The sequence below is a fragment of the Canis aureus genome, chromosome 6 (assembly GCF_053574225.1).
Source record: "Canis aureus isolate CA01 chromosome 6, VMU_Caureus_v.1.0, whole genome shotgun sequence".
Lineage (NCBI taxonomy): Eukaryota > Metazoa > Chordata > Mammalia > Carnivora > Canidae > Canis > Canis aureus.
Window position 1 is genome coordinate 79,299,325 of NC_135616.1, and position 27,474 is coordinate 79,326,798.

The following is a 27,474-nucleotide window of genomic DNA, read 5'->3' on the forward strand; positions in this document are numbered from 1 at the left end:
AGCACAAGGTGTCCCTGGGGCCGGGCCAGGGAAGCAGAGGACCAGGTGAGGGGCGGAAGGGACGTCTAGAACAGTCAGGAACATCCAGCAGCTGCCAGGGAGCAGTGGTCCAGGTTGTCAGAGAAAGGGGACTGTGACAGCAGGCGAGACAAGGGGCTCTGCGTAGAGAGGCCCACCTTGATGGCTGGGGTCGCTGGGAGGGCTGGGCTGTTCCAGAGGTTAGGCCTGGGGTCGTCTGAGCATTCTGGGTGGTGACGGGGTGATGTCACTGGGACTGGGCGGCAGGGGCCCGGGGGACCTTGGCAGGCAGCTGCCAGTTCCCTAGACCTCCTTCGGCCCCTGAGCTCCTGCCTGGAGCCGGCGCACCCGTCCCTCCGGATCCCCTCCCTTCTGAGCACTCACATGGTGCAGACATGACCGGCACGGAGGGACAGAGGTGACCAGGAGCCTGGTTTTTAATGGAGAAGCTGGGATGCCCGGAGTGGGGGGCACTCTGCAGGTCAGAGAAGCAGTGGAGGGATGCAGCTCGGGGCCAGAGGGAAGGCGCTCTCACACCCCTTCCCCCTCAGCCTGGCTCCACCGCAGCCGGCCGGCGTCTACACCCCGCTAGGGCGAGGTCTTCAGACACGGGGGTTTGTCCTCTCGGGTGTCTGTTCAGTCCCAGTCCCAGAGGAGGGCGCTCAGGCTGGAGGGGAGAGGCGAGGGCAGGAGGGGGTGCTCCGGAGGGGCAGGGTGGGGTGCAGAGAGGCAGGTGAGCCGGGCTGCAGGGAGGAGCGAGACGTGGAAGCCCAGAGCGCGGGGCGGCAGGACGGCCTGTGGGACAGAGGCAGACGCCGGGTTACAGCTTTACCGGTAGGACACAGAGCTGCCAGCCAGGGGGCTCCTAGGAAACCCCAGCTTCTCAGCCAGGCTCGGGCTCCCTCGGCTCCCCTTTCTGAAGCCCTGCCCCTGCTCCCCACTAATGCGCCCCCTGTGCCCTCGGCCTTGCAGCGCCCTTGCCCTGCGTCTGCTAGCGCCTGCCCATCGCTTCCTCAGAGGAAAGCTCCGGAAAGCCTGCGGTGCCAGCCCTCGGCCCTCTCCCCGTCACCCGCTCACACCTCCCCCGGAGCAACAGTGGGGCTTTTCTGCGCCCTACACTTGCTGCTTTCTCCAGCAGTTTCCTCAGAGAGGGGGTGGTCTCGTCTTCTCTGAACGGACACCCCCCCCCCCGCCCACCGGGCCCGGGGACTCCGAGTTTGGGGTCCTTTGCCAGGAGGTATTTTTAAAAGCTTCAAATTCCCTCAGGGCTCGTCCAACCCCGGCTCCCAAGGTCCTGCAGGAGGGACCCCGGGGGCAGGCCCCACCCCACAGTCCAGATCAAATCGCTCCAGGGCGAAGCCAGAGCATTTGCAGGTGGAACCGATAGGCCGGACTGGGACGCCCTTGGAGAACTCTCCCTGCTGGACCCCCAGTGCTGCGGACAGGGAGCCGGGAGCGCCCCGAAGCAGGAACCACGTGCCCAAGGTGTCGGGGTGCTGGAGCCAGGGCGGGCCGCCTCAGTGCCCCCCCGCTGGGCCCATCGTCCCGGAGCCCCCGTGAGCTGTTGGATTCTGGTGGGCCCCCCAAGAAGGGAGCTGGTCTCTAGCTACCTCTACTGCGAGGTCGGAGACTTGGCGGCGTCGAACATCTTCTTCCGGCCCTCCATCCCGGACATGGCCTCCACGTTCTTCCTCCAGTCCCCCACCTCCACGGGGCGTTCCTACGGGCGGGCCCCCCAACACACGTCAGAGACCAGAGGGCAGCTGGGCCCCCCCATCACAAGAGAAATTTGCTGATGCAAAGTCAGCCTCTTGGAAAAGAGGAAATCCCGACACGCCTGCCCACGGGTGGGGCCCAAGGACGCATCGGGTGGACTCGGGGAGGCCGAGGCTGCACGGGAAGAGGGAGCGTGTCAGCTGGGCGCCCCGGCCTCCAGACCCACGCCACCGCCTGCTCGGGCCCGAGGCCGGCTCAGGGCCACCTCTTCTGAGCAGCCTGCCTCCTCCCGACCTGGCCGGCTCTCCTTTGGCCAGCGGACTCGCAGCCTTGGGTTGTCTTCACACGCACGGCCTCAGCGCGGGCCCTCTGGAGCCCAACCCTCTCGAGCACGCGGCCGCGGCCCATCCGTTCCAGGGATTTGTTGCTGAATCAGCGACTGAACTCGGTTCTCTAATTTCTGTGCTCAGTGTCCTGTGACCCCCATGATGTGCCATCTTCCCCCCCCACCCGTGGGGACAGACGGGGGTCACCCTGGTCGCCCCGTCACTCTAACTCCGCATCCTCTTTGCACTGGCTACACTTTCTACCTTGTTGCTCACTCGGGCTTCCTCTGCTTTCCTCCTCGGATGGCGAGCAGCCCGAGGGAGGGGAGCGAGTCTTCTTTCTCCCAAAATAGAATCACAAGACTTCATCACTGGCCTCCCAGAGAGCTCCAGAATGTTCTAACAGGCTGCCAGGCCGCCTGGCCGCCTGGCCGCCAGCGGGAGCTCCTGCCCGAGGCCATGTGACGGAGTAACAGGGGAAGCTGAGGGGACAGGGGCCGAAAGGTTGCGGAGAGGAGTCCTCACCTTCTCTGTGTCCTCCTTCTTCACGGACTTCAGGTTGGCCCGCAGGTCCATAGACACCTTGTGCTTTGAGCCCAGGAGGGCCCTGAGCATGGCATCAGCCGAGACCCGGACCCGGCGCAGCGGCGGGCGCTTGAACTTCCCACGGAGGTCCAGCACCTTCAGCTTCAGGTCCTTAATCTGCAGGTGAGAGGGAGCGAGGGTCCGTGGAGAGAGAGCACCCGAGGGCCCCCTCCCTGAGGGTCTCGGACCTCTAGAGTTCAGCCAAAGCTACACCCCGACCTCGCCAGCTTCCCGGCCAGGCCCTCCGCGACACTCAGACCCGCCCTTCACTTCTGGAATACCCACGACGACGTGCTTGTTGATGAATGAGTGAGTTGGGGCGTGGGGGGTAGGGGTGGGGCTCAGACGGCCAGGCCTTGGGCTCAGGTCATGATCCCAGGGTCCTGGGATCGAGCCCGGTGTCAGGCTCCCTGCTCAGCGGGGAACCTGCTCTCCCTCTGCCCCTCCCCCTGCTTGTGCTCGCTGGCTCGCAAGCTCTCTCTCAAATGAATAAATATCTTTTTAAAAATGAACAAATGGGGCAGCCCGGGGGGCTCAGCGGTTTAGAGCCGCCTTCAGCCCAGGGCGTGATCCTGGAGTCCCGGGATCGAGTCCCACGTCAGGCTCCCTGGATGGAGCCTGCTTCTCCCTCTGCCTGTGTCTCTGCCTCTCTCTGTGTCTCTCATGAATAAATAAAATCTTTAAAAAAAAAAATGAGCGAATGAGTAAATGGACAGATGGAGCCCATCAGCCATGCCTGTCATGGTCACGTGAATAGACGGGCAGCTCCACCAACTCAGCACAAGTCTGGTTCAGAAGCCGGGGCTGGGTGTGGGCCGCTTCCTCCCGGTCCTACGGCCCCATTCCTGCCTCTAGCTAGTTCCTCCCCGTGAGCCCGCACAGCAGTTCACGGAGGGCATGGGTCTAGTAGCGTGGATGAGCCCCCAGGCACTAGGCCCTGCGGGGAGTTCCGGGGTGCTATCTCTGGACAGAATCCTGGGGAGATTGGTGACGCCCCAAATCATTGTCGGTGCTGGGAGAAAGGGGAAGGAAGGAAAAGCTCTCTCTGATCTGCCCTCCCCCTCCTGCTGCTTGAACAAGTACCAGGCACAGCCCCCTCGAGCGGCAGGGGGACAGAGCGCACACCCCACGCCCCGCAGCCCACACCCCACGCCCACACCCACACCGGGGGCCGCAGCCACCACTGGGTGACCCGGACCGACGTTCTCAGCCTTTGAACCCCAGCGCCCTCCTTTGTAAGGTGCAGATGACAGCGCTGCATCATCCATAGGCGTGGAGGGAGGATCAAAGGGGCAAGGACATGAAAGCCAGGGACAAAGGGAAGTTGTCACTAGCGCGTGAGTGTGTGGGCCAACAAGGGCGGCAGCTCCCCTGCGACTGAGGAGCCCGTGGGTCAGGCCGGGGGCAAGTGCGTGCTTCTCAGCTGTGTGATTATCCTCTTCCTGCCCCTGGGGGCTGGAGTGGGGGACCCAGAGCTTCCCAAGTGGCCACTTGCCAAACCCTGCAGAAGGACGGGGCCCTAGCCCGGGTGGCAGCGTCAGTGCCGTGATCCCCCCCACGGCCCCCTGCGCCCCCGCCCCAGCCGCCGCCAGCCCCTCCCATCCGGCGAGCTCACCTCCCTGGTGTTGTGCAGGCATTTGGCCTCAATGTCATATCTCTCCTCATCCACCACCTCCACCTTGGCGTGCAGGTCCCGGCACAGGTCCTGGGGGAAGCAGAGGTCGATCAGACAAGGACAGAAAGAGGGGAGGGTCCGCCCCATCGGGACCAGCAGCGCTTTCCTGCCTCCATGGCCAGCGCCCTTGCAAGGTCTGCATTCTGGACCCCTGGGGTGCACGGCTGCTGATAGCTCCCGGGGTAAGCCCTTTGTTTCCCTTCCCCGAAATGTCACGGTTTTCTTCACGCAGTTTTCTTGCAATAAAAATGACATAAGTGAATTGTAGCAAGTGTGAAAGCTATGCACTAAACAAAAAGAATAAAATACAGGCTATGAGTGATGCCGGCAGGGGGAGGTGACCATTGGTGACATTTCGGTGCATTTCCTTCCAGTCTCTTTTCTCCACAGTCGGCGGCACTTGAACAGTTATCGGGGGTTTACAGACATTAAAAACCGATTTGGAAGGGGAAGGACGGACAAGTCCTGAGGCTCCCTTCCTGCCCTTGTGAAATGGGATCCCCCAGCACTGCCTCCAGGGGCCCTGAGATGGGGATGAGCCACTTGTTAGCACAGGCTCCTGCTCCCCCCCACCCCACCCCCACCCCGGGGCCCTGGTGTCAGCCCCGAAGACTCACCTGCAGGGCGCTGAGGGACAGGCCGCGGGTCTGCAGCGTGGGGATGCGCTCGGCCAGGTAGCGGGCCTTCTCAGCCTCCCGCTCCTCGTGCTCCTGCTCCCAGCACTCCTTGGCCTTGGCCAGCATCAGGCTCTGGGTGGGACAGAGCCTGCTGAGCCAGGGGCCCAGGGCCCTCGGGTCCCCACCCAGCATCACGCAGGCGGCAAGGAGGACCCCAGGCTGGCACCGGCCTTGCCTCTGGCTCTACAAGCAGCGTGTTCCTGTACTGGTCATACTGGTTGGGGCCCAGGCCAGGCTGCCCAGGAGCCAGCGGATGAGACGGTCGCATGGTGAGAGGGGCGGTGGCCAGGCAGGGCCGCGGGAGAGCAAACACGGGGCGCCCACACATAGCACCGCTGGGCCCGGGGGCCTGCTCACCCTCACAGTCTTTCTCTTACCCACTCCTGGCCTGTTTGGGCCCACGGAGCCCCAAAGAGAGAAACTCTCGCCAAAATAAAGCAAGGCCCTCTGGCATTCACCAGTGGATTGGCCCCTGAAGCTGGTTGCTGCCTCCACCCGAGTACCTGGGCAGGAGCCGGGGCTCCAGCTTCAGGCTCCCGCTTACTGACCACCTGGCTCCAGGTGAGACCAGCCTCCCTCTGCCTCCCCCTCCCCTTTCCCCCTCCTTCTCCTGCTGTGGCCTCCTTCCTCTTCACCTTCCCCCAAGCCTCCGCACCCCCACAGACTGCTCCGCATCCCCCCTAAGTCTCCCCTGGATGTCCCCTCAGAGCCAGCACAAGGCCTCACCTTCAGCAGGAGTTTCCGGGAGGCCGTGATCTTGGGCTTTCTCTGTGGGTGAGAAGGGGAGAGACAGGTGGTGAGGGAGAGGCTGCACACCTGGAAATCTGGTGGAGGCCAGCACGCATGCCCGCCCAGTTCACCATCACTACCCAGAACCCTCGCCACAGGGTCCCCTCAAGGGCCCCTCGTCTTTGTGATTTACCCCCTCAACTTCGGGGGCTGCTGCTGGAGTCGGCGACCTTGACCTTGACCTAGAGGCTGAGGCCCTCACTTTTCAATCCTGGTTCTAGTGCTGGGCGGGGGGGGGGGGGGGGGGGGGGGGGGGGGTGTCCAGTGTGGGTCACATGACTTCTATGGGCGCCTCCCTTCCTCGTCCATAAACAAGGATGATGTTGCCACCCACCGTCCTCAGTTCCCAGAGTTCCTACACACAGAATGACATCATGTGACATCACAGACGCGAAAACGCTTTGGGAGGCACGGTTAGCGCCTGGCAGTCGCAGCCAGCACCTAGGTGACCCGCCTTGCACAGAAGCCCTGAATTTCATACACGAAGAAGTTTATCCTTTTAGGCTTCGCAACTTTCTTTCTTTTTTTTTTAACATCAACACCATCCATATTACTCTTTCTCAGGTTTAAAAACATTGTTTTCAAAAAAAAAAAAAAAACATTGTTTTCTCTCGAAAATGAGTGAAAATATCAGTGAGGCTGACAAAACATGAGAGGCTCCTAACTCTGGGAAACGAATAAGGGGTGGTGGAAGGGGAGGTGGGCAGGGTTCGGGGTGACTGGGTGACGGGCACTGAAGGGGCACTTGGAGGAAGGAGCACGGGGTGTTATGCGATGTGTTGGCAAATTGAACTCTCATAAAAAAATTTTTTTTAATTAAAAAAGGGGAAAAAAACATTGTTTTCTCTTCCTACTAAAAAATCCCCGGCAAAATAAATAAATAAATAAATAAATACATAAATACATAAATACATAAATAAATAAATAAAATAAAAATCCCCGACATATTCCAGCCAACTAGACAGGCGCAGCCATGTCCCCTCAGGGGAGAGGATAGGGAGGGTGCTCACCCCCTCACCCGCGAGACTGGGAGGCCTTCTGAGCACCCGTCGCTCTTTGGGACCCAAGGCTGGCACTTTGGTGGCGGCCAGCGAGCAGCCACCTTGGGGACGTGGCGTGCAGGGGCCTCACCCCGGTGGCTACTCTAGTGTGAAAGCAGAAGCCAATGGCCTTTAAGGGAGGAAAGGGGGGAATGAATGGGCTTCATGTTGTAGGCACGGAATGTGGGATTCCCAATCCGACTCTTCAGGGTGGTTGCTTCGTCCTTCCGCCTCCCAAAGTGAGGTCCGGGCTACATCAGCCCAGCGTGCTTGCTGGAGAAATGGCCTGCCTCCAGAATCACTGCCTGTCACTGGGGACGCCCCGTCGCCCACCCGTGGCAATGTCGTTTCCTCACTGCTCGGTGAGCTCAGAGGCCACCTCGTGTGACTACCCATCAGTGGCCACTCATTTTCCTACTGAGAAATTCACAGGACTATGGAAAAGTGGGGCGTTCGATTGTAACTGGGAATCCCTGTGCCGGTCCCCGTCCACCACGGCTGCTAATTCCCACCCTTGCCAGTTCAGAGTCCACAGCCCTGTCCCTGCAGCTCCTCAGCCCGGGGGGTGCAGAGGCTCCGCTCTCAGTAACCCGAATAAATCTGGGTTGTCGAAGGGTCAGAATAATCTGAGACCTGAGGGGAGTGTGAGGACACCTCTTTGCTCCTCTCTCAACGTTTGGTCACTGGGCAGCGGGTAGAAGAACCCCCTTCTTTAAACAATCCCTTGTTGCTCTGGCTTGGCACAGGATTGGCTCTGCAAGAAAAACCCCAGATGGTCCCTCAAGGCTGGACAAGTGATCGGAGCAAATGAGGAGGAACGTGCCCAGCGCTCAGCAAGGATGCAGAGTCACACCGGCCGTGCTGTAGCCCTAACCCCGGATGACCTTGTGGTGAGGCCGTGCCCACGGAAGCCCCTGCCCGGAATCTTCACTCGACATTTGTATTCTCTGGCGAATATGCTCGGCCCCTGGACACCCCCCCCCACCCGCCTCACCCCACCTTCACCAGTCTGAAGACCTAACCAGGAAAGACATACCCCAGATCTCACTTACCTCGCTTTAGGGATCCATCACAGGAAGGACAGGAGAGAGCAAAAGACAGAGCGTGAGCAATTCGTATCACATTTGCAACAGCAGAACCACGTAGACGAGCTCGGGCAGGGGCGGGGTGGTGCCAGGCACACAGCAGAAGGAAATGAGGCATCGGGCAAGGGGACCAGCTCAAGAGTGCCAGCAGGACAGAATGAAAGTCCAGGGGGCCTCGAGACTACTGGAGGTCTTGCGCGGCCCGTCAGCTGGGGGAGGGGGGCGCTCAGGGAAGCCTCACCGCGGGGTTCCAGCATGTGAAAGCTTCCAACCCTGGCCTCGTGGGCAAATTCCCAAAGCCATGTTCATCTGCTGGGCCAAAGTCACATGGAGGCCCAGCACACAGGCAAGCCACCTGAGCCGCCCAGAGACACCCAGAGGTCTTCCCCAGGCAACCTGGACGTGGGTTCTGCTCAAAGTCTAGGACACGTGGTGGCTCAGGACTGTTCCTGTTCTAGAACCTGGCTTCCTGGGGGCTGAGCTGAAGGTGCCTCCCCTCTGGGGCCAAAATCTGCGGCAAAGGGCTTGGCCGACGGGGCGGGGGCGGCGCTACTTACACTTCAGGCATGGTGGCGGTCGGGGGGGCAGCACCTGGAGGCACAAAGCAATCATCAAGGTGGGAAAGGTGGAAGGCCTGCCCCAGCCCCAGCTGGGCCCAGGAAGAAGGATTCCCGGGGAATGGATTCCAACAGGTGAGGATGGGATAAGCACTTGTCCATTGGTTCTTTGTTTTCATTCATTCACTCATTCGCTCACAAGAAAGAGCAATCTTACAAAAGCAAAGAAGCAATGGATATAAGAACCAAAAGGAGCTCTGTTGGACAGGTATGTAGGCAGGGGGGGGGTATGCAAACCACGGCCCCCAGGCCAAATCTGCCGTCCCCCACCCCCACCCAACCCTCCTGCCTCCCGCCTCTTTTTAAAAAAGCTGAAAGGGTTGTAAAATAAAGAATATGCAACAGAATATTGCGTGGCCTGCAAAACCTAAAATATCTACTATCAAGCCCTTTCCAGAAATGTTTGCCAACCCCCACGGAACAGAATGGAATCCACAGAAATCTGTCTGAAAACTGAGATCGTGGTGCCCTAAACACCATGCCCCGTTCAGAGTGTGTCCTGGGGCTGAGGGTGGTCATGGAAGTCCCCAGGGAGGAGACCGCCTGAAAGGTGGATGGTGCAGAGCCAAGATGGAGCACAGGTAAGTGCCACCTGGCACAACTCCAGGAGGTGCCGTGCACACGCTGGGCCATTCCTGGTGCCCGGGGTGCCGTGCCCAGGCCCGGCAGTGTGACCGACACCCCTGGGTAGAACGGTGAGAGGCCCCACCAAATCCTGCCTTCTATGCTCATCTTTATCCTGACCCGCTCCAGGCCAGCTCTCCTCTGCAAGAATCGGGGTTAGACAAATTGTCCATTTAAAAAAAGCTCTTCACCCCTTTGTTCAAACCAAATTCTAATTGGAAGCAAAACAAATTCCAGCAATAAGAGCAAACGGCACAGGCTGAAGGGGTACATAGGAGCCCTGTGGACCTCTGCGGGGGCCCCTGGCCATGGAGCACTATGAAGGCCCCCGATGGGGGTTGTTCTGGGGCTCCCTTTAGTCCCGACAGTTGGAGGACCCAGGCCAAGAAGGGGGTCCCTTGAGGCGGCACAAGGGGCGACTCCAAAGCCAGACCCAGCTCAGCGTCCTGCGGGGCCTGGACCAAGAGCGTTCCCGTAGAGGGCAGGGACTGTGCAAAAGATCAGGGGAAGGAGAAGGATAACTCGGGTGGGAGCAGGTGAGCGAGGCGGAACAGGAATCCCCAGCTGGGTCTCACAGTGAAGGATAGGGGAGGCCAGTGTGTACGCCTGGGGGGGGGGGGCATGGGGCGCCGCAGGTCAGGAGTTGGAATTTGCTCCAAGAACCTGGCTTGGTCCCAGCAAGGGCAGAGTCTCAAGGACGCTTGTAAAGCGGCTACTGGTGATTTCATTCCGGAGCCACCTCCCACCTCCCCCTCAATGTTCTCCTTTCTCTGTATGCCCGGGAAGCTCCCCGCAGCAGCCCGTGAGTGGGGCTTGGCCACCTGTCCTGCATCTCCCCACCCAGTCAGAAAGCCCTCTGGGCCTCCTGGGGTGGAGGAGGGGGAGGGAGTATGACCCCAGAGTCTCAGCTGTCACCCTGGGGCACAGAGGGAGAGGTAGGATCCAATCCATAAATTCCCCAGATATTTGGCTGAAATTAGATTTTATCACCAGCTGTTTATTCTGAGGGCTCCACTCCTCTGAAGACTGGCGAGGAAGTCCAAAAAGAAACACTAGCTGGTGAAGAAACACCTCCAGGTCCTTCTGTCCATCATCGCGGCCCCCCCATAATGCCAGTCCCCGGGGGGCAGCAGGTCGCAGCCCAGTGGGGATGGCCTCAGCCTTGGCGGGCATCTGGCCATGTCCACGCCTCCCTCAGAGCCCACTGTCACCAGCCTGGGGCCCAGCCGGCCCAGGCCAGTCCAGGCCTCCTGCCAAGCGCCAGGGCCTGCCCCCCAGCCTGCCCCACTGACAAACGCCAGGCCGAGGGGTCCCCAGCCTGTGCTCTGATATCCAGCAGACGGGACCCCTTGACAGGTCCCCTGGAAGACAAGCAGAAACCTGATAAGAAGTCAGGATGCAGATAGCGCAAACGTGAGGTTGGCGGGCCAGCATTCCATCTCCCCCGCGAGTAGCAAGTGAGGAGATAACTCCATAAACCCACCACTGGAGGGAGGGGGCAAAGGGTGGCCGGGGGCAGGGGGGACTGGGAGCTGGGCTTTCCCTTCCCCGAGGCCCCATGGGGTGGACCAAGAATATCAACTAGACTAGGAGACCGAGGCTGAGCGTAAGAGTGTCTGTGTGTAAGGACAAGTGTCTGAGCGATAGCATGTGTGTGTGTGTGTGTGTGTGTGTGTGTGTGTGTGTGTGTGTGTGTCTGCAGGGGCAGGAACTGACCTTGGACCCCAGTTCAAGGGCATCTCAGTCCTCTGGTCGTGAGCAAGCGTGGTGCTCCCGCAGCCCCCTCGGAGCCCCTTCCCTCCACAGGGAAGCTGAATCTCAGAGCTCCCGTGGGACCGTCACCCCGACGGGGTGGCCGTGCCGCCTCAGCCCCAGCGCCCAGCCGTGGTTCTCGTGGAGAAGGTGCCCGGGCCCAGGCGCGGTCCCACCTGCCTCCCTCCAGAGGCCCCGGGCCCCACCAACCACCTCGTACTCCTCGGAGCCAGGCCGGCGGACCGGGCAGCTCGTGGCGCGGGGTTGGCAGCCTGCCCTCACCTGCTCGCCCGGCTGTTCGGGCAGCGGCAGGGGTGCTGAGGACGGCCCCCCAGGACACAGGACAGAGGGGCAGGACGGCTTCTTCCGCCCGCAGGGGCTGTGGCTGGAGCTCTGGGCCCCGGAGTGCAACAGAGCCGGGCACCTGCTGCGGCCACAGGCGTTGGCACTTCGGCCGCCGCCCAGGTCTTCCTGGACTCGCAGCAGCCGCCGGGGCTCCGACTCCCGCTGCGACCCTGCCCCCCTGCACCCCTTCCCCCCCCCCCCCGACACCTGCTGGGCAGCCTGGCTCCACCCTGGGGCCCTCGGAGCACCCTGGTGGGAAATTCGGCTCCTGGCTCTCAGCCTCCGATGGGCAGTGGGCACCTGCCGCCAGCCTGGCGGGAGAGATGCCGTGCCCAGGACAGAAGGCCGGAGCGTTTGGGGACTGTCCCACCAGCCAACCCGTGCTCCAGGCCAGCGTATAGGTCCCACTCCGTCGCCAAGCCCCGGCCGCCTCCAGCTTCTCCCTCAGGGCCGGCCCAGACTCGAAGGCCGGGGCTGTGACACGTACCTCTGGGAGCCTCCGGGAGCTGGGCTGGCTGTGTCGCCGCAGACCGCAGACTGCGAGGGGCAGGCGGAGGGGAGGCTATGAAAACTGCGGGCCGCGGCAACTGGCCAGTAAAAATAGAACAGAGCCACTGCCCCTCCCCTGCCCTCCCCTCCCCTCCCCTCCCCTCCCCCGGAGCCCACACACGCAGCACACACAGCGGGCACCCGCTGAACACACATGCATCTGGGCTCCGAAGCACACACGTCCTGTGCACACGGAGGCCGCTCACCGAGTAAACCAGCACCTGCCCGGGGTGGGGGGGGGGGGGGGACGCGCACCAAAGCAGGGAGACGACGGGCACCAGAGCAGACGAGGCACTGAGCAGCGCGGGCCCGGGGCCGAGCGTGGGGCTCTGGTGGGGGGCACCAGGAGGCCGCGGGCACCAGGAGGAGCCGGGGAAGGGGGGCTGCTTCGCTGACCGATGTCTCTGCCAAGGAAATGTGGAAATCAGGCCCCTGAGCTCAGGCCCCAAAAGCCTAAGAGGGCTCAGGACTGGATTTGGGGACTTTCGGGTGGCTCTGCTACACGGGCCCTAGGAGGATGCCCGGGATTGGGGGTGACGTCAACCGCAAGGCAGGCTGATGCCAGGGGCTAAGCTGAGTCCACCTTGATGCTCATGGAGATCTGTGGACACTGCACCCTTCTCCACGTAGGATTCTGGGAATCTAGGCTCCCCTGGGTTCCAAAGGGCACCCCACACCCAGGCCTGGAACTCAGTGAGGCTAGCCCACCTTCTCCCCTGCCCCACCCTCTGTCTCCAGCCAGAATCCAGGGAAGCCGGAGCCATAGAGGCTGCACCTGTTTCCCGGGTATTTTTAGGACAGTTGATGAACACATAATACCCACCCCATAGTCAGAGAAAGACAATGCCTGCTATGTTAATCCTGTGGCTATTATCGTCGGTCATCTCCTGGGCCAGGATCCCGGGCTGGGACGGAACAAGCAGGATACTGACCCCCCTTGGAGGCCAGCGAGAGGCCTACGAGCAGCAGGAGGTTAGGGAGGGTGGTGGAGGAGAGAGCTGCGGGCTGGAGTGTCCTGAGGAGACCACCCACGGTGCCTCCTGAGGCGTGAGAGGCCCTGCCATTCTGGTTGTGTTCAGAGGCTGCTCTGATTCGGCTCGGGTCACGTCTGTTTGGGAAAGCCCCGATGCTGGAAGGCTGCCGGGGAGAGGGGACAGGGTCTGCGAAGTTATAGGGCTGGGAGGCATGGGACTCTGAGTGGAGGGGCTGGGATGGACATTAAAGGCAGGCATGAGCCTCGGAGCAGCAGCTGGAGGTCAGAGAAGGGGTTTGAAGGCTGGGATGAGTCTACTGGCGTTTACCACATTGGCTCATCGCGTTTATAATTTATATAAGAACTTTTCTTACAAGACGTCAAGATGCAAAAGGAAATGAATTCTCTGCATGGATTATAATGCTTTCTGGAAAGGGAAAACAAAGAAAACATTTACAAATAGAACAAATGAGAGTCAGCAGGGACCACGATGAGTCGCGGACTCTAAGGGCCCTGGGGTGTCATCCTTCCTCAGTCCCTAACGGGACAGAGCAGGGCCAGGACCCCTCGTCCCAGGCCCCATAGACACCATCCCACCTTGCCATGCGGGGCAGCTCTCCACCCTCAGATCCACCCTGACCCGTCAGCATCTCTAGGGCCTCATTCCTGCTGTCTGTTCACAAGTAGCCTTCAGAAATGGGACTGTCGTGCCCTGGTGTCCTTGCACCTGCTCTGGTCTTTCTTTGCACGTGGAGGCAGGGGCCTCTGGAGTCCACCGGCAAGGCTGGCGATGTCAGGGTGGAAGCTGCCCACATGCAGCTGAGGGGCCACCACTGGAGGTGACAGGCCCTGGGCCCCTCTCTGCCCTTTCCCAGGGCGCTTCTGCAGCCTTTCTCCTGTCCTCCTCCCTTACTGTCACCCCCTTCTCAGCACATATCCGCACAGCGGCCAGGTCACCCACCTGCCACTCCGCCTGGGGAGCAGGAGCAGCTGCCCTTGGAGCTCTGAGCCCATGTCTGGCACAGACCCTCACCTGGCCAGCGGGGACCCTCCCCAGACACAGAGCCAGAAACAGTCCTCAGGCCCCACAGGACCCTCAGTAGAGCTCCCTGCAGTAGGCCGAATGATGGCCCCCAAAGTCACCCATGCCCTAATGAGAAGGAATGCGAACATCACCTCATGTGCCAAAAAGTACTTTGCAAACCTGATGAAATTAAGGAACATGAGTCAGAGAATCATCCTGGATCATCCACATGGGCCCAATCTACTCACATGGGTCCTTGTCGGACAGAGGCATTAGGATCAGAGTCAGCAGAAGGACACCCGATGATGCAAGAAAGATCAAAAAAGAAAGAAGATGCCGTGCTGCTGGCTTGGAAGACAGAGGACGTGACTGTGAGCAAAGGAATGCAGGCAGCCTCTAAACGCTGGAAAAGTCAAGGAAAAAGACACACACACCCCCTTAGAGCCTCAAGAGGGAAGCAGGCCCACGACACTTTGTTAGACCAGTGAGACTGATTTTAGGCCTCTGCCCTCCAGGACCGTAAGATAATAAACTTTGATTATTTTGTGTTTTTGTTGTTGTTGTTTTAAAGATTTTATTTATTTATTCATGAGACACACACACACACACACAGAGGCAGAGGGAGAGAGAGAGAGAGAGATGGAGGCAGAAACACAGGCAGAGGGAGAAGCTGGCTCCCTGCAGGGAGCCCGGCGTGGGACTCGATCTCGGGTCTCCAGGATCAGGCCCTGGGCTGAGGGCAGGCGCTAAACCGCTGAGCCCCCAGGGCTGCCCCAACTTTGGTTATTTTGAATCACTGGGGTCGTGGCAATTTGTTACAGCAGCTGTAGGAAACTAATACACCCTATAACACCTTTCTGGTCCCCAGGACTCCACGCGTCAGGCTGCACTTGGGGCCAGCCAGGAGCACGGTGGGCTTGCTGGGGGGGCGGCACTCAGTGAGAAGAACCAGCCCAGGTCCAGCGTCCCCTGGGCACCACAGCCCAGGGCAGACCCTCATGCAGCCCTGGCCAGAACCCAGCTCACCGGGACGTCACCCAGCCAGGGCCTCCCCGGACGTCAGCTCGGAAGTCGCCCAGAGGCTCACAGGAGTCAGGGCGGGGAGGCTGCCCAGCGCTCTCACTGTGTCCTTGAGGAATTGGGGCCCAGAGAGAAGGGGCCTCCTAATGACCAGCCCAGCGCTCGCGTCATGTTGCACCGACAGCAGGGTCACGTCCGTCCCCTCGACTACACCCCGGTTCTCATCCTACCAGCCCAGCTTTAACTCGAATGCGCTCCTGGGCCCATCTTTAACTCTCACAGTTGCCGGAGGCCCACAGGCATCCTCGACGTGCCCGGCCTGGCCTTCTCTGAGGGTGATGGGAGCTGAATAACCTGCAGGGCTGTGCCTACCAGAACCTCCACCTGCTTGCTCTCCATTCTCTCCTGCCAGCTGGCACTTGCTGCCTTGCGATCAATTCTGCAAACCGTTTAGCGTGAAATGCTCGCGCTGACCTTGTTCATCTGCCTCGTCCAGCTTCATCTCCAGCCTCGCCCTGTCACGAGCCTGTGAATCTAGCTTCGGCGCCCCCACCCCTGCCCTAGCCTAACCCTCTGCAGGCCTTCCAGGCCCGATCTCAGCGGAGGGTCGCTGCGGCTGACCCGCCGGCAATGTCCTCTCTGAACCTGGGCTTCCTCATCTGGAAACTGGCTTTACGGTGATGGTGCCCGGCGACCTGAGGCTGAGCCTGGCCTCCGCGGGGGACCCCGCACCCTGGGGGCAGGAGGCAAAGCTGATGGCCTCCCCTTAGTGTCTTCTCAAGTTCAGGGAGATTCTGAGGCAGCCTTGGCCGGGGCCCCGGTGGTCTGTGCTCTCTCAGATCCCCCAAGACTTCACAGCTCAATGCAAAACAGACAGAACAATTGCCAGAGGAGAGACGAGAACCGAGAACCGGGACTTGGCGGATGTGGGGAGGGAGGGGCCAATCCAGGAAGAGGGAGCAGTTCGGGTAGGTGAGGTGGGAGAAAAGCCAGAGGGGTTTCCAGCCTCCCGTCCCACCGGAGGCCCCGGGGCAAGGAAGGAAGAGTCTGGACAGAGGAGCTAAGCCTTGTAAGGCTGCAGGTTGTGGAGTCAGAACCCGTCCCCTCGTCCCCTCGTCCCCTCGGTGGTGGTGGCAACACCTGTCAGCCCCACTGCCCTGGCATCGTAGGAGCCCAGGAGCCCAAATTAGCAAGTGACAGGGCTCTGCCCGCCTTCCAGGCCGCGGCACCCCAGGGGAGCCGGCCCCCCCACAGCCCATCTTAAGCCCATCGGTTGAGCCAGGGCCAGGTTCCCAGGAGCTGAGTTCTGGGAGGAGGCAGGGCTGTGGGCAGAGGAGGCAGGGGCCGGAGGAACCAGGAGCCCGAAGCCCCCACCCTTCGATTCTCTGCCACAGCCCAGCCTCACGCTCAGGGCCTGTGGCTTCAGGGACGCGGCCCAGGACGGGCCCTGCACACACGCCTCCCTGGTAAGGCTCACGCCTGTGACTTGGGCGCTTCCCCCTTCCCAGCCTCTCCTTCTCCTTCTGCAGGGGCGGCTGGGAGGCCCGAGCGAGGGACCGCGCCTGGAGGCCCCGCCGACGCCCGCACGACGCCGGAGCTCTGCCAGCCTTAGCTCCCAGTGTATTTCCGAGGCGCCAGCGCAGCATCCCGAGGTAGGTCCTCTCATTAACCCCACTTTAGCGACCAGGAACCCAGGGCGACCAGCAGATTAAGCAACGCCCCCCAGATCCCACCGCAGGGACGGGGCAGGCCTCGGGTCCTCAGCCAGCCCCATCCCTGCCGGCCCCGAGCAGGTGCTCCCTGAACAGGGGCCGAGCTTATCCGCGGGGGGCCCACCAGGGGGCTGGGCTGGACCACACTCGGGCCCCAAGGCCCCACAGACTCCCTGACAACCTCAAAGCCTGCAAGTGATGCTCTGATCACCTCGTCTCTACCTACCTACCAGTGAGGGCTGCGTAGCCATGGTCGGCATCCACCGGTATCTCGGGCCGATGCCCCACGACAGGGAGGCCCCCTCCCCCTGCCCGTCCAGGGAGGCCCAGTTGCGGCGGGTGAGGGGGGCAACCCTTGGGCTGGAAGCAGGGTCTGCAAGGTAGGGGGAGCTCCGCAGGCTCCCAAGGACGGCAGACAGGGGCTGCCCTCCATCCCTTCAACAGCAGCGTTGCTCACACTCCCTCCGTCAAAGCTCTGCGCCCTCGCTGCCACCCGTGCATGCCCCCGACAGCCTCCCACACCCATGCACACCCCCGATGGCCTTCCACGCCCCGTGCACACCCCCAACGGGCTCCCATGCCCCCAACGGCCTCCCACACGCCGTGCACACCTCCTGGGTCCTCCCTCCTCCCCCTGCCCAGCCATGCCCACCCTGAGTCCTCTTCAGCCATGTGCTCAGCTACCCCGCCAGCCCAGGGCTATAATGGAGGACAGGGACCAAAGGCCACCGTCACCCCCGTCCAGACCTCCTGTGTGCTGTTCGCCGGAGCCCTTGCACCCAAGAGCCCGGGATGGGCCCTGGCCTCGGCGGGTCCCTGGAAAACAGGCTGCTTCTCCAGAAATCCCGAGATGAGCAGGTGGGGTTGGGGGCTGACTCCGCGGAGCAGGAGGGGAGGTGGGGGGACAGAGCTTGGAGGGTGAGGGGGCAAAGCTCAAACAAATTATTTTCTGGGTGGCGTGTGGCCAGTGAGCAAGCCTGGAGCGGGGGGAGGGGGGGCAGCTGTGTCCTCCGCCTCCCCCCACCCCGCCCCAGGGTACCCGCAGGTCTGCAGGCCGGCCTGTCCACCCAGTTCCCAGCTTGCCCGCCCCTCTGCCCTAGCCCTGGGAGGTCCAGCCCCCACCCCAAGATCCCCCGGGTTTCCACCCCTGCACCTTCGCTGGCCACCTGCGAAGCAGAAACAGTTACTCTCTTCCACTGTGGCTCCGAGGGAGTCCCCACGGGAAGCCACCTCCTCCCGGAAGCCTTCCCAGACTCCACATCCCCGTGCTGCCCAGGTCTGCCTGCCTGCGTGGCTCATTCTTTCTAGCCCTTGCTCCACCTCTCCCCAGGTGTGCAGCCTTCCCTCCCCCCTGGGAAAGTTGGGTGGGGGGCAGGGGAAGGGTCCCAGTGACCAAGGAGCAGGCCTCCGCGCCTGCCTGCTGCTTGCCCTCGGGGTGCGTCAGCGTCCCAGGCGGCCGCGTGACCCGGCTCCTCAGGCAGCGCCCAGACCTGGAGATGTGCGGCCGTGACTTGTGCTCCGGGCGCCCCTCCTGCGGCTCCGGGAGGGTGCGGGAGGCTCGCTCTGGGGCGCCTGGGGGCTCGGTGGGCGGAGTCGGCCTGAGACTGGGGTCAGGATCGGGGTCCTGGGATCCAGCCCCGCATCCGGGCCCTGGTCCGCGGGAAGCCTGCTTCACCCCCTCCCTCCTCTGCTCCCCCCCAGCCCCCGCCGCTAGTGTGCACGCGCTGTCTCGCTCTCAAATAAATAAAATCTTTATAAAAGGAAAGGCCCTCACTCTGGACAGACAGACCTCTTGGTGGCTTGACCCGACCTGCGACGGCCCTGCCCTCTGTGGAGCCTGGCCCGCCGGCCTCCCACCTTTGCCTTCTTCCCCTCCGGTCCCGGACCCAGGGGACTCGGGGACTCGGGAGGTCCCCACACAGCCAGCGGGGGCCCCCTGGGTCCCAGGCCCTGCCCCAGGCCCTGTGGTTTGCACGGTGAGCCTCAGAACCGCCCCCCCCCTCCGACAATGCCCAGGGCAGCAGCCAGGCTCACGCACCTGGACTCGAGTGTCCCATGTCGCGGTCTCTCCCACCCTTTCCCCCTTCCTTCTTCCCAGGCTGCGGAAGGCATTATCCTCTTCCTGGTCAGAGGGCTGCGCTTAGTCCCAGGGCGAAGCGGGAAGGTGAGTGAGCGGCCAGCGCCCCAGCCTGCAGCCCGGCGTGGTGCCAGGGTGCGTCTCCTGCGTGGGCGCCCAGCCACCTGCCGGTGCGGCCTCACACCGCGGTCGCACCCTGAGCCCCACCTCAGCGCCTCCGTCTGTTCTTCACATCACAGAAAATGGCACAGCCACCACCCGAGCCAACCCCAAGTCCCCGGGGCATGCACCACTCCTGTCCTCCCCACTCCGCGTGACCACGCGCGTGGAGATCGGTGGCTCCCCACTCGGGGTCCCCGACCTGCCGCTGCCTTTGGGCCACTGCGTGTGGCTGGCTTGGCTGCAGCCCCTCCAGGATGCCCCTGCCGCCTGAACCACCTTCCTCAGTCCCCTCACTTCCCTGTGTCCCCCATCACCGCCCTCAGGATGAAAAGCAAAGTCCGGGATCAAGTTACATGCCTTTTGGGATCTCACTCTGGAAGCTTCCCTGGCTTCCACACCCCCTTAGCTCCGGCCACAGGGAGCTGCAGAGGCTTCTGGGAAGGCCTTTCTCTCTCACTCCACCCCAGGCCCACTGCACCTACCCTCCTCCGGGTCTCAGCAGCACACTGGCTCCTCCAGGAAGCCTGCCCTGACCACCCCAGACCACGTTAGGAGCACTCGTCCAGGCTCCACAGCCTCCGTGCGTCGCTCTTTCCCTGCATTTAACCCACAAAGTTCAAGTCACATTCTGGACAAACTTGAATGTTGACACCATATCTTATTCATTTTTGTATCCTCAACGCCCGGCACAGCAGCTGGCACATAGTAGGTGCTCAATAAGTGCTCAGTGAAGGGGAGAGATGCCTGGGGGGCCCCAAAGATGGGAGGTCAGGCATCTGCCTTGGGCTCAGGACATGACCCTGGGGTCCCAGGATCAAGTCCCACGTCGGGCTCCCCGCAGGGAGCCTGCCTCTCCCTCTGCCTGCATCTCTGCCTCTCTCTCTGGGTGTCTCATGAATAAATAAATAAAATCTTAAAACACACACACACACAGAGGAGCCTTCTGACCAAAGACAGTGCAGGAAATTGGCCCCCAGGGCTCGGAGAGTCCTTCCTTGTTCCCCGGGATTCTGAAGTGACATTGGAGTGCTCGTAGCTAAGGGAGCAGGGCAAGAGCTTCTGGGAAGCCTCCTCGTTCGAGTTCTTGGCACCCAGCGGTCTGGGCTCCCTCCCCTGGGAGAAGCAGCCGCATCCACTCACTGACCTTGACACAGGTGATGACCTGCTGTCCCCTCCAACAATGTGCTCACACAGACATAGAAACAACAGCGGGACAGCTGTGCCTTTGTTGACGGTAAACTTAGCCTCCCAGAGGTCACCCGGGACTATGACCACCTCCTCACCCCTGGTCCAGGCTGGGCCAGGACGTCAGGGGCAGAGGCGCCCACAAAGGGCCCCGCCGGGACACCTGGCGGACACCTAGGGCCCTGCCGGGTCCTCCTCCCCTCTCCGTTTGCTCCAAACCCCGGTCTGCAGACTCCAGCCCCCGTTCCTCACCCTCCCTCATACCTGCCCCCCAGGCCACAGCTGTGTCTCAGGAATCCTGGGGAGGAATTGATGTGGAGGGGGCTTTCCCATCAGAGGGTCCGTGAAGTTCCCCTAAGTGCCCGCCAGGGTTCAGTCCATTAAGTGTTCACCTCCCGCTCAGGTCTGATCTCGGGGTGGAGTCCTGCATCCCTGCACCTGGCTCCCTACTCAGCGGGCGGTCTGCTTTGCCCTCTCCCCCCACTCATGCTTGCTCTTGTGCCCTTTCTCAAATAAATAAAAACAACCTTAAAAAAAAAAAGACCCGAGTCAGGCTCCCCAAAACCCCAAGGCTGAGGGAATCTCCTTCTGAGGGCAGAGCTTCCGTGGGTGCCCCCCACCCCTTTTCACACTGGGGCACAGAGGGGTCGGGGGAGCTGTGGCGCTTCTGCCTGTGCAAGGAAGGCCATGCCCTCCTTTGTGTCCTCCCCCTTGCCGACTCCCAGCCAGAGGCCAGCTCACAACTGCACCCGTCCCCTCTCTCCTCGTCCGAGGTCTCACCTACAGGAGGCTTCATAACCCACAGCCCCGCCCTGAACTTGCTCGGTGCCGTCCAGCAGGGGAAACAGTACTGTGCACCCAAGTGGAAGGCCCTGGAGCAGAGGTTGGGACCCCCGCGGTTGGGGTGACACTCATCCTCCCAGACCAAGCGGGAGGTGGAGGTGAGGTCGGGCCTTACAAGACAGACCATCCCTCCCCCATCACTGCCACCCGGTGCTTGTCCGCGGCTGTGCTTCTCCAGGGCGGTCTGCTGACTCTTGGCTCCACGTCACTTTTCCTTTTTCATCACGTTGGCATTTGCACCAATGGTGCAAAGACAATGGTGGCGAGAGCTGCTGATGCCAAAACAGGAATCAGGCAGTGGCACCAAACTAGCGCCGCTAGTGGTCACTGTGTGCTTCCCGCCGTCCGCTCACGGGGAAAGGCCAGCTCTATTGACTTACGATGAAACAGGAGGAGGTGCTCCTTGTGTCCTACCCAATATGGTTAGTGTACATCGTGCTCATCAGCCGTACACCAAAGTGGGATGCAATGCAGCACTTCCGGCTGCTTTTGTCACGGCGTGTCACCTTTACTCGATAGAACAGCTAAGTGAAAAACTACGGTTAGTTGGACCTGCGCATTGGTGGATAATTTTCTCAAAAACCAAAGAAATGAGACTGTCGCTGCAGAGAAAACAGCTATTTGTTGTTAGTTATAAAATTCAAGCTTTCAAGGGCAAGTTCAAATCTGGCAAAATGTATATCTGCCTTTGTGGACTCGAGAGCTTCCCAAATATGCAGACTTTTCAGATGAGATCGGTGCTGATACGAAAGAATGAGACCTTTAAAAATCATTGTACCACATATAAGTGTGTCCACGTTGGGAAGATCCGCATGAGCCAGAGTTCCAATATTTTCCAAATGCCCAACGCAGAGGGCTACAAAACCACACGTGGGCAAAAGATCCGTTCAGTACACGAGGGCACCTGGGGGGCTCCGTCGGTGGGGTGTCGGACTCTTGGTTCCAGCTCAGGTCATGACCTCAGGGTCCTGGGACTGAGCGTGGATGGGGCTCTGCTGGAAGATTTTCTCCCTCTGCCCTTCCTCCCACTCGGATACACTGTCTCTCCCTCAAATAAATAAATACAAATCTTTAAAAGGTGCTACATGAAACATTGGATTTCAATGTAACAGACTATGAACACTATTAGGTGCTTTCAGATTCTATATGGTAGCTAACCTTTAAAAAAAAAACACCTCTTGGTGAGTTGTTGATTTTTTTTTTTTTAAGATTCATTCATATATTTTAGAGAGAGAGCACAGTGCAGGGGAGCAGAGGGAGAGAGAGAGAGACAAGCTGAAGCTGGTGGGGCGCTGAGCACAGAGCCTGTCTTGGGGCTCCATCCCAAGACGCAGAGGCCACAAGCCCAAGATCACGACCAGAGCTGAAACTAAGAGTCAGCCGCTCAACCGACTGCTCCGCCCTGGCGCCCCTGGTGAGTTTTTTTTTGTTTGTTTTTTAATTTTTTGTGTGTATTTTATTTATTCATGAGAGTCACCGAGAGAGAGGCAGAGACACAGGCAGAGGGAGAAGCAGGCTCCCTGCAGGGAGCCTGATGTGGGACTCGATCCTCAGACCCTGGGATCAGGCCCTGAGCCAAAGGCAGATGCTCAACCACTGAGCTACCCAGGTGTTCCCCCTGGTGAGTTTTAATATAGAAGACTATGCACAGTTCTCTGAAAAGGCCGTTGAAATACTGCTCTCTTTCCTAACCACGTGTCTTTGTAAATGTGGATGTTTTCATGTACTTCAACCAAAACATTATAACAGATGGACTGCAGAAGCAGGTATGAGAACGCCACTGTCTCCTATTAAGCCAAATGTGGAAAGGATTTATAAAAACGTAGAATAAGTCACTCTTCTTAGGTATTTTTATTTTGTAATTTTATTATAAGATGTTTTGTTTAAAACAGATAATGACCATTCATTTCATTTACATTATTTTTGTTTATAGGATTTATTGAAATATTTTATTTCTATTAACATGTGAGGTGGGATATTGTTATGATTATTAAATGGATTGATCAGTATTTTATTTTATTTTTTTTATTATTTTTTAATCAGTATTTTAAAACTTCCTGTTTTAATTTCTAGTAAGGTAAATATCTTTTTTAAAGATTTAACTTATTTGAGAGAGGGAGAGCCAAAGAGCACAAGCAGGGGGAGCAGCAGTCAGAAGAGAAGTAGACTCTCTGCTGAGCAGGGAGCCCCACTTGGGGCTCGATCCCAGGACCCGGGATCATGACCTGAGCCCAAGGCAGACACTTTACCGACTGAGCCACTCAGGCGCCCGTCTAATAAGGTAAATATTGACGGCTATGACCTACTTAAGCAAAAAGTATTTAGGGTTCTCAATAAAGAGTGTAAAGGGGTCTTAAACGCCCCAAATTTGGAGATCATCATTTCATGTTTTTAGTAGATTATTATTGCTATTTTCCTGATTCACTTATTTTATCTATAAAATACAGTTTAAAAAATGATCAAGAAAAAATGAAATACGATTTTTAATTTTGTCAAATGATAGCCAGTGACAGGAATCGGTCACAATATCCAAGTTATTAAAGGCAGGATTGGCCACAGCGGACTTTGTGGTTTTGTGGTTTAATAAAATATCCCTAAAATGACATGCGAGGGAAATTTTCATAAGAAAGTGTGCGAAACAGGGGCGCCTGGGGGGCTCGGGGGTGGAGCGTCTGCCTTCGGTCCATGGCGTGACCCCAGGGTCCCAGGATCGAGTCCCAGGTTGGGCTCCCTGCAGGGAGCCTGCTTCTCCCTCCGCCTGTGTCTCTGCCTTTCTCTCTGTGTGTCTCTCATGAATAAATAAAATATATTAAAAAAGAAAGTGCATCAAACAGGTTGTGCACCTGTGATTTTTATTTCTGTCCTCTGTGTGGTTTTGTGTGAGGAAACGGGCATCCTCCAGCATGAAATTCTGGTTCTTAGGAGCTGGAGATGAAGTTCTCCTCCTCGCCACCAGAGGGGGGGTGGGGGGGAGACAGAGAGAGAGAGAGAGAGAGAGAGAGAGCGCGCCCCGGAGCGAGCGTGTGTGCGGCCTCTCTGTGGCCCCTGCCAACTCCATATATGAGATTGTTTGTGCAAACCTCAGGTGTGAATCCCTTTCCATTTGCCTCTCCCCCTCCGCCCCCACCCCGGAGGACAATCAGAAGAGGTCCTGTCCCAGCGCGTCCCCATCACAGGCAGAACTTTCCGGGCGCATCCGTGCCCCACTTGGTAAGCTGGGCCCAGGGCAGCAGGGAGCTCGCAGGGCCACCCATGCAGCCGGGCGGCAGGGGTTCAGTGCGGTGCCTGGAAGCCCAATACGGGGCTCGGGGCTCAGGGCTCAGGGCTAGGGCAGGCCTGTCTCCCTCCGGTCTAGGAGTTCCCTGGAGTATCTCAGCCCTTACGTGGTTCTTTACTTTCTGGGAAGGGTTCGAACTTTCTTGAAGGCTTTTGAAATCCATGGGGTCCTTAAAGGACATGTGGGAAGTCGTTGGCTGCCTCGGCTCAGGCCCGTGGGGAGGGGCCTGGGCTGCAGATGCCGGGGCCTGAGCTGCCCTGGCACATCGGCCTTCCTGCTCGGGGGGCTGCTTCTCCCTGCCTCCCCCCGCCCCGGCTTGTGCTCCTGCTCGCTCTCTCAAATGCATAAATAAAATCCTAAAAAAGAAAAGTCGTAGCCTTCACACACATCAATCCAGGGAGCCGCGGCCCTCTGAAAACCTGTTCGGGGACCTCACGGGAGGGGACTGGCTGAGCCAGGCGTGTGTGCAGCTGACTGCGAGGTCTGAGGGCTTCTCCTTGGGGGCCGGGGCCGGGGGGGGGGGGGGGGGGGGGGGGGGGGGGGGAGGGGGGGTGGCACCTCTCTGGCGCCGTGGAGCCCAGCAAATGGGGCTGCAGGACAAGGCGGCCAACAGCAGAGAGCAGTGTGGACCAAGGACTGAACGGACCATTTCTTGGTTCGTCTGTAGGCAAAGAATAAAGATATAGTAGGATGAGGAACATTCCTACGACTGTTTCTGCTATTTAAGGCACTTGAGGTTCTCAGGATGCCTTGTGGGGGCCGGGGGCCAATGTATTTCGCAGCCCGTGACACAGCGGTGTTCACACTCACCAGCGCCTCTACCTCCCTGTGCCGTCAGCCTGGGGTGAGCTGCTCTCTCGCTAGACCCCCGTCATCCTCCCACTACCTCGTCCACGCGGGTCCTTCGTGATTCCGACTAAAACACATGCCGTTCGTCTCCTGCATTGGTGTCCACGTGAATACGTTCAAAAGCTCCTCAAACGTCTGCTGTACACACGACCACGTGCGTATTCTGTTAGGGTCCCGACAAGGTGTGATGAATTCCCTCAGAAGGGACGCCAGGGCGCCTGAGCGGCCCAGTGGGTGGAGGGGCTGACTCCCCGTCTCAGCTCAGGTCTCCATCTCAAGGTCATGAGTTCAAGCCCTGCATGGGCCCAGCATGGAGCCCACTTAAATTTAAAAATAATAATTAAACAAAAAGAAGGGACTCAAAGGAAGCTTCACAAGAGGGCAACCCCTGAGCTACCTTTTGGAGGAAGTCCAGGAGTTTATCAGGAATCCAGGCAGAAGGGCATCATGCCCCAAGGCATGCCGCAGCCGCCAGAGGTGTGGAGTGCGGGTAACCACGGGCAGGTTGCTCTTGCCAGGGTGCGAAAGACTCGGGCTGGGCACAGCAGGAGGAGATGAAGCTGGGAGTGGATGTGGGATGGTGACGAGTCACAAAACCTGATCTGCATGTTAGGTGCCAGGGAGCCCGGACTTCACGCCTTTAACTGAGGTCCATTAAAGGGTAATAAAGCCGCGTAGCATGATCAGGTGTGAACTGTAGAAAGTTCACAAAAGACTGCAGTATAAAAGCTAGATTAGACAATGGAAGAACTGGAGGCCCGGGGGACCCAGCTCAGAGGGAGTGATGATAGTAATAAATATAATAAAAACTGATAATATAAATAACATACAAATATAACCAAATAATAATAATAATAATAATAAGAGGCGACTGCTGCAGAGGATCTGAATGAAGGCAGCAGCAATAGCATGGAGCAGAGGAGGTCCAAAAGGCAATCGAAGAAGAATCTTCGACGCTGGCTGAGCAGATGTGTGTTGGGCGGAGGGGCAGCGGCGGTGGCGGTAGAAAAGGAGAAGAATCCCGATGGATTTTCTGGCTTAGTCAACGGGATGAGCACGGTGCCTTCAACTGAAAATGGAAATATGTCAGAGAAGGAACTAGTTTGGGAGGAAGATGATGAGCTCCATTCTGGAGGAGGACTGGAGATCCTCAGTAAACAGACAAGTGGTAACAGCCAGGAGCCTGTGGGTTGGATAATCGGGCATTGAGCTCAAGGGGAGGGGAGCCTGGGGAGCTCAGTCAGGTAGGTGTCTGCCTCTGGCTCGGGTTATGACCCCCTGTGGGGCTCCCTGCTTGGTGCGGAGCCCGCTTCTCCCTCTCCTCTGCCCCTCCTCCCCTGCTTGTGCTCTCAAATAAGTAAGTAAAATCTTAAAAAAGAAAAAAAAGAAAAAAGAAAAGAGCTCGAAGGGAGATGATAGCTGGAAAGGCGGAGTCTACCAGACTACCAGTCCCCCGCAGTAGTTCAAGCCACGGGCATGGATCAGCCGGGCAGCAGCATGGGGAGACAGCAGGGAAGAGGAAGGAGGGAAAGGCAGGAGCCCAAAGCTGAGGTTGAAGCCCCAAGAGGAATGGACATGTGATGGGGAGGCAGAGAAAGGAAGCCGGAGGAGCGGATGGAAAAGAGATGTGGGTAGAACAGGTTCAGCAGGGGAGTCCAGAGAAGACGGAGTCCGGGGAGAGGAGGGGTAATCAACTGTACCAACATCCTAGAAGCTCTCTCCACCAACGGTGTTCCGCGAGTGGGAATTCTTGGTGGGATGGTTTCAGTGCAAACACCAAAATACTAGGGTTCAGGCCTTCGTGGTAAAAGAGAGGTGTTCTCTCCAGGGACCCTGGACCAGAGCGCTCTGGGATTCGGGGACAGCAGGCACAGCTGGGGACAGGGCCTTCACACTAAAAACAAGGGGGTTAAGGGAAGGTGACACATGGAAGTGTAAGATCCACTCACCCCCTCCTACTTCTGCTCCAGAGGCGAAAGCTCCTACTAGGCCCACCCTGGCTGGAGACTTGAAGATTCTGATCCAGGGAAACTAACCCTCCCAAGAGAAGGCGTTGACGTTGGAGAGACCTGCCATGAGGCCACCACGCTGCCGCTTGATCGCCCTGGAGTCAGAGCCGTGAGAAACCAGCCCCACCCATACACAGAGCTTCCTGTCAGCTTTTGGGTGTCTTAAATGTATATATACAAATGGACATTTAAGGATAGCGGGTTTTTTATTTTATTTTATTTTTATTTTATTTTTAAAGATTTTATTTATTTATTCATGAGACACACACACACAGAGAGAGAGAGAGAGAGAGAGAGAGGCAGAGGGAGAAGCAGGCTCCATGCAGGGAGCCCGATGTGGGACTCGATCCTGGGTCTCCAGGATCAGGCCCTGGGCTGAAGGCGGCACTAAACTGCTGAGCCACCCGGGCTCCCCTGGATCACCAGGTTTTTTAAAAAAATTTATTTATTTATTTCAGAAAGAGAGCAAGAATCCTCCAGCAGACTCCCCACTGAGCATGGAGCCCGATGTGGGGCTTGATCCCAGGGACCCATGATCGCGTCCT

The 27,474-nt window shown here is 59.1% G+C and overlaps 1 protein-coding gene across 1 annotated transcript; it reads right to left on the reverse strand.

The window, feature by feature from the left end:
* Positions 1–437: 437 nt before the first annotated feature.
* Positions 438–15,214, reverse strand: TNNI1 (troponin I1, slow skeletal type). The gene is made up of 10 exons (XM_077902581.1): positions 15,096–15,214; positions 12,507–12,573; positions 12,054–12,202; positions 11,733–11,820; positions 5,724–5,765; positions 4,938–5,069; positions 4,261–4,350; positions 2,586–2,762; positions 1,629–1,738; positions 438–813 (listed from the first exon to the last, which is right to left on the reverse strand). Exons 1-9 carry the CDS (start codon positions 15,212–15,214, stop codon positions 1,631–1,633), a joined length of 972 nt encoding a protein of 323 aa, XP_077758707.1. The 3' UTR covers positions 438–813; positions 1,629–1,630.
* Between the last annotated feature and the right edge of the window lie 12,260 nt (positions 15,215–27,474).

Excerpts from the sequence above, each read along its gene's own strand:
- TNNI1 (XM_077902581.1), bottom strand. The coding sequence starts at position 15,214 with ATGGAGAGCAAGCAGGTGGAGGTTCTGGTAGGCACAGCCCTGCAGGTT. Across the intron at positions 5,070-5,723 it reads CCCGGAAACTCCTGCTGAAG|AGCCTGATGCTGGCCAAGGC; the intron begins GTGAGGCCTTGT and ends TGTCCCACCCAG. Across the intron at positions 2,763-4,260 it reads GCCTGCACAACACCAGGGAG|ATTAAGGACCTGAAGCTGAA; the intron begins GTGAGCTCGCCG and ends TCTCACCTGCAG.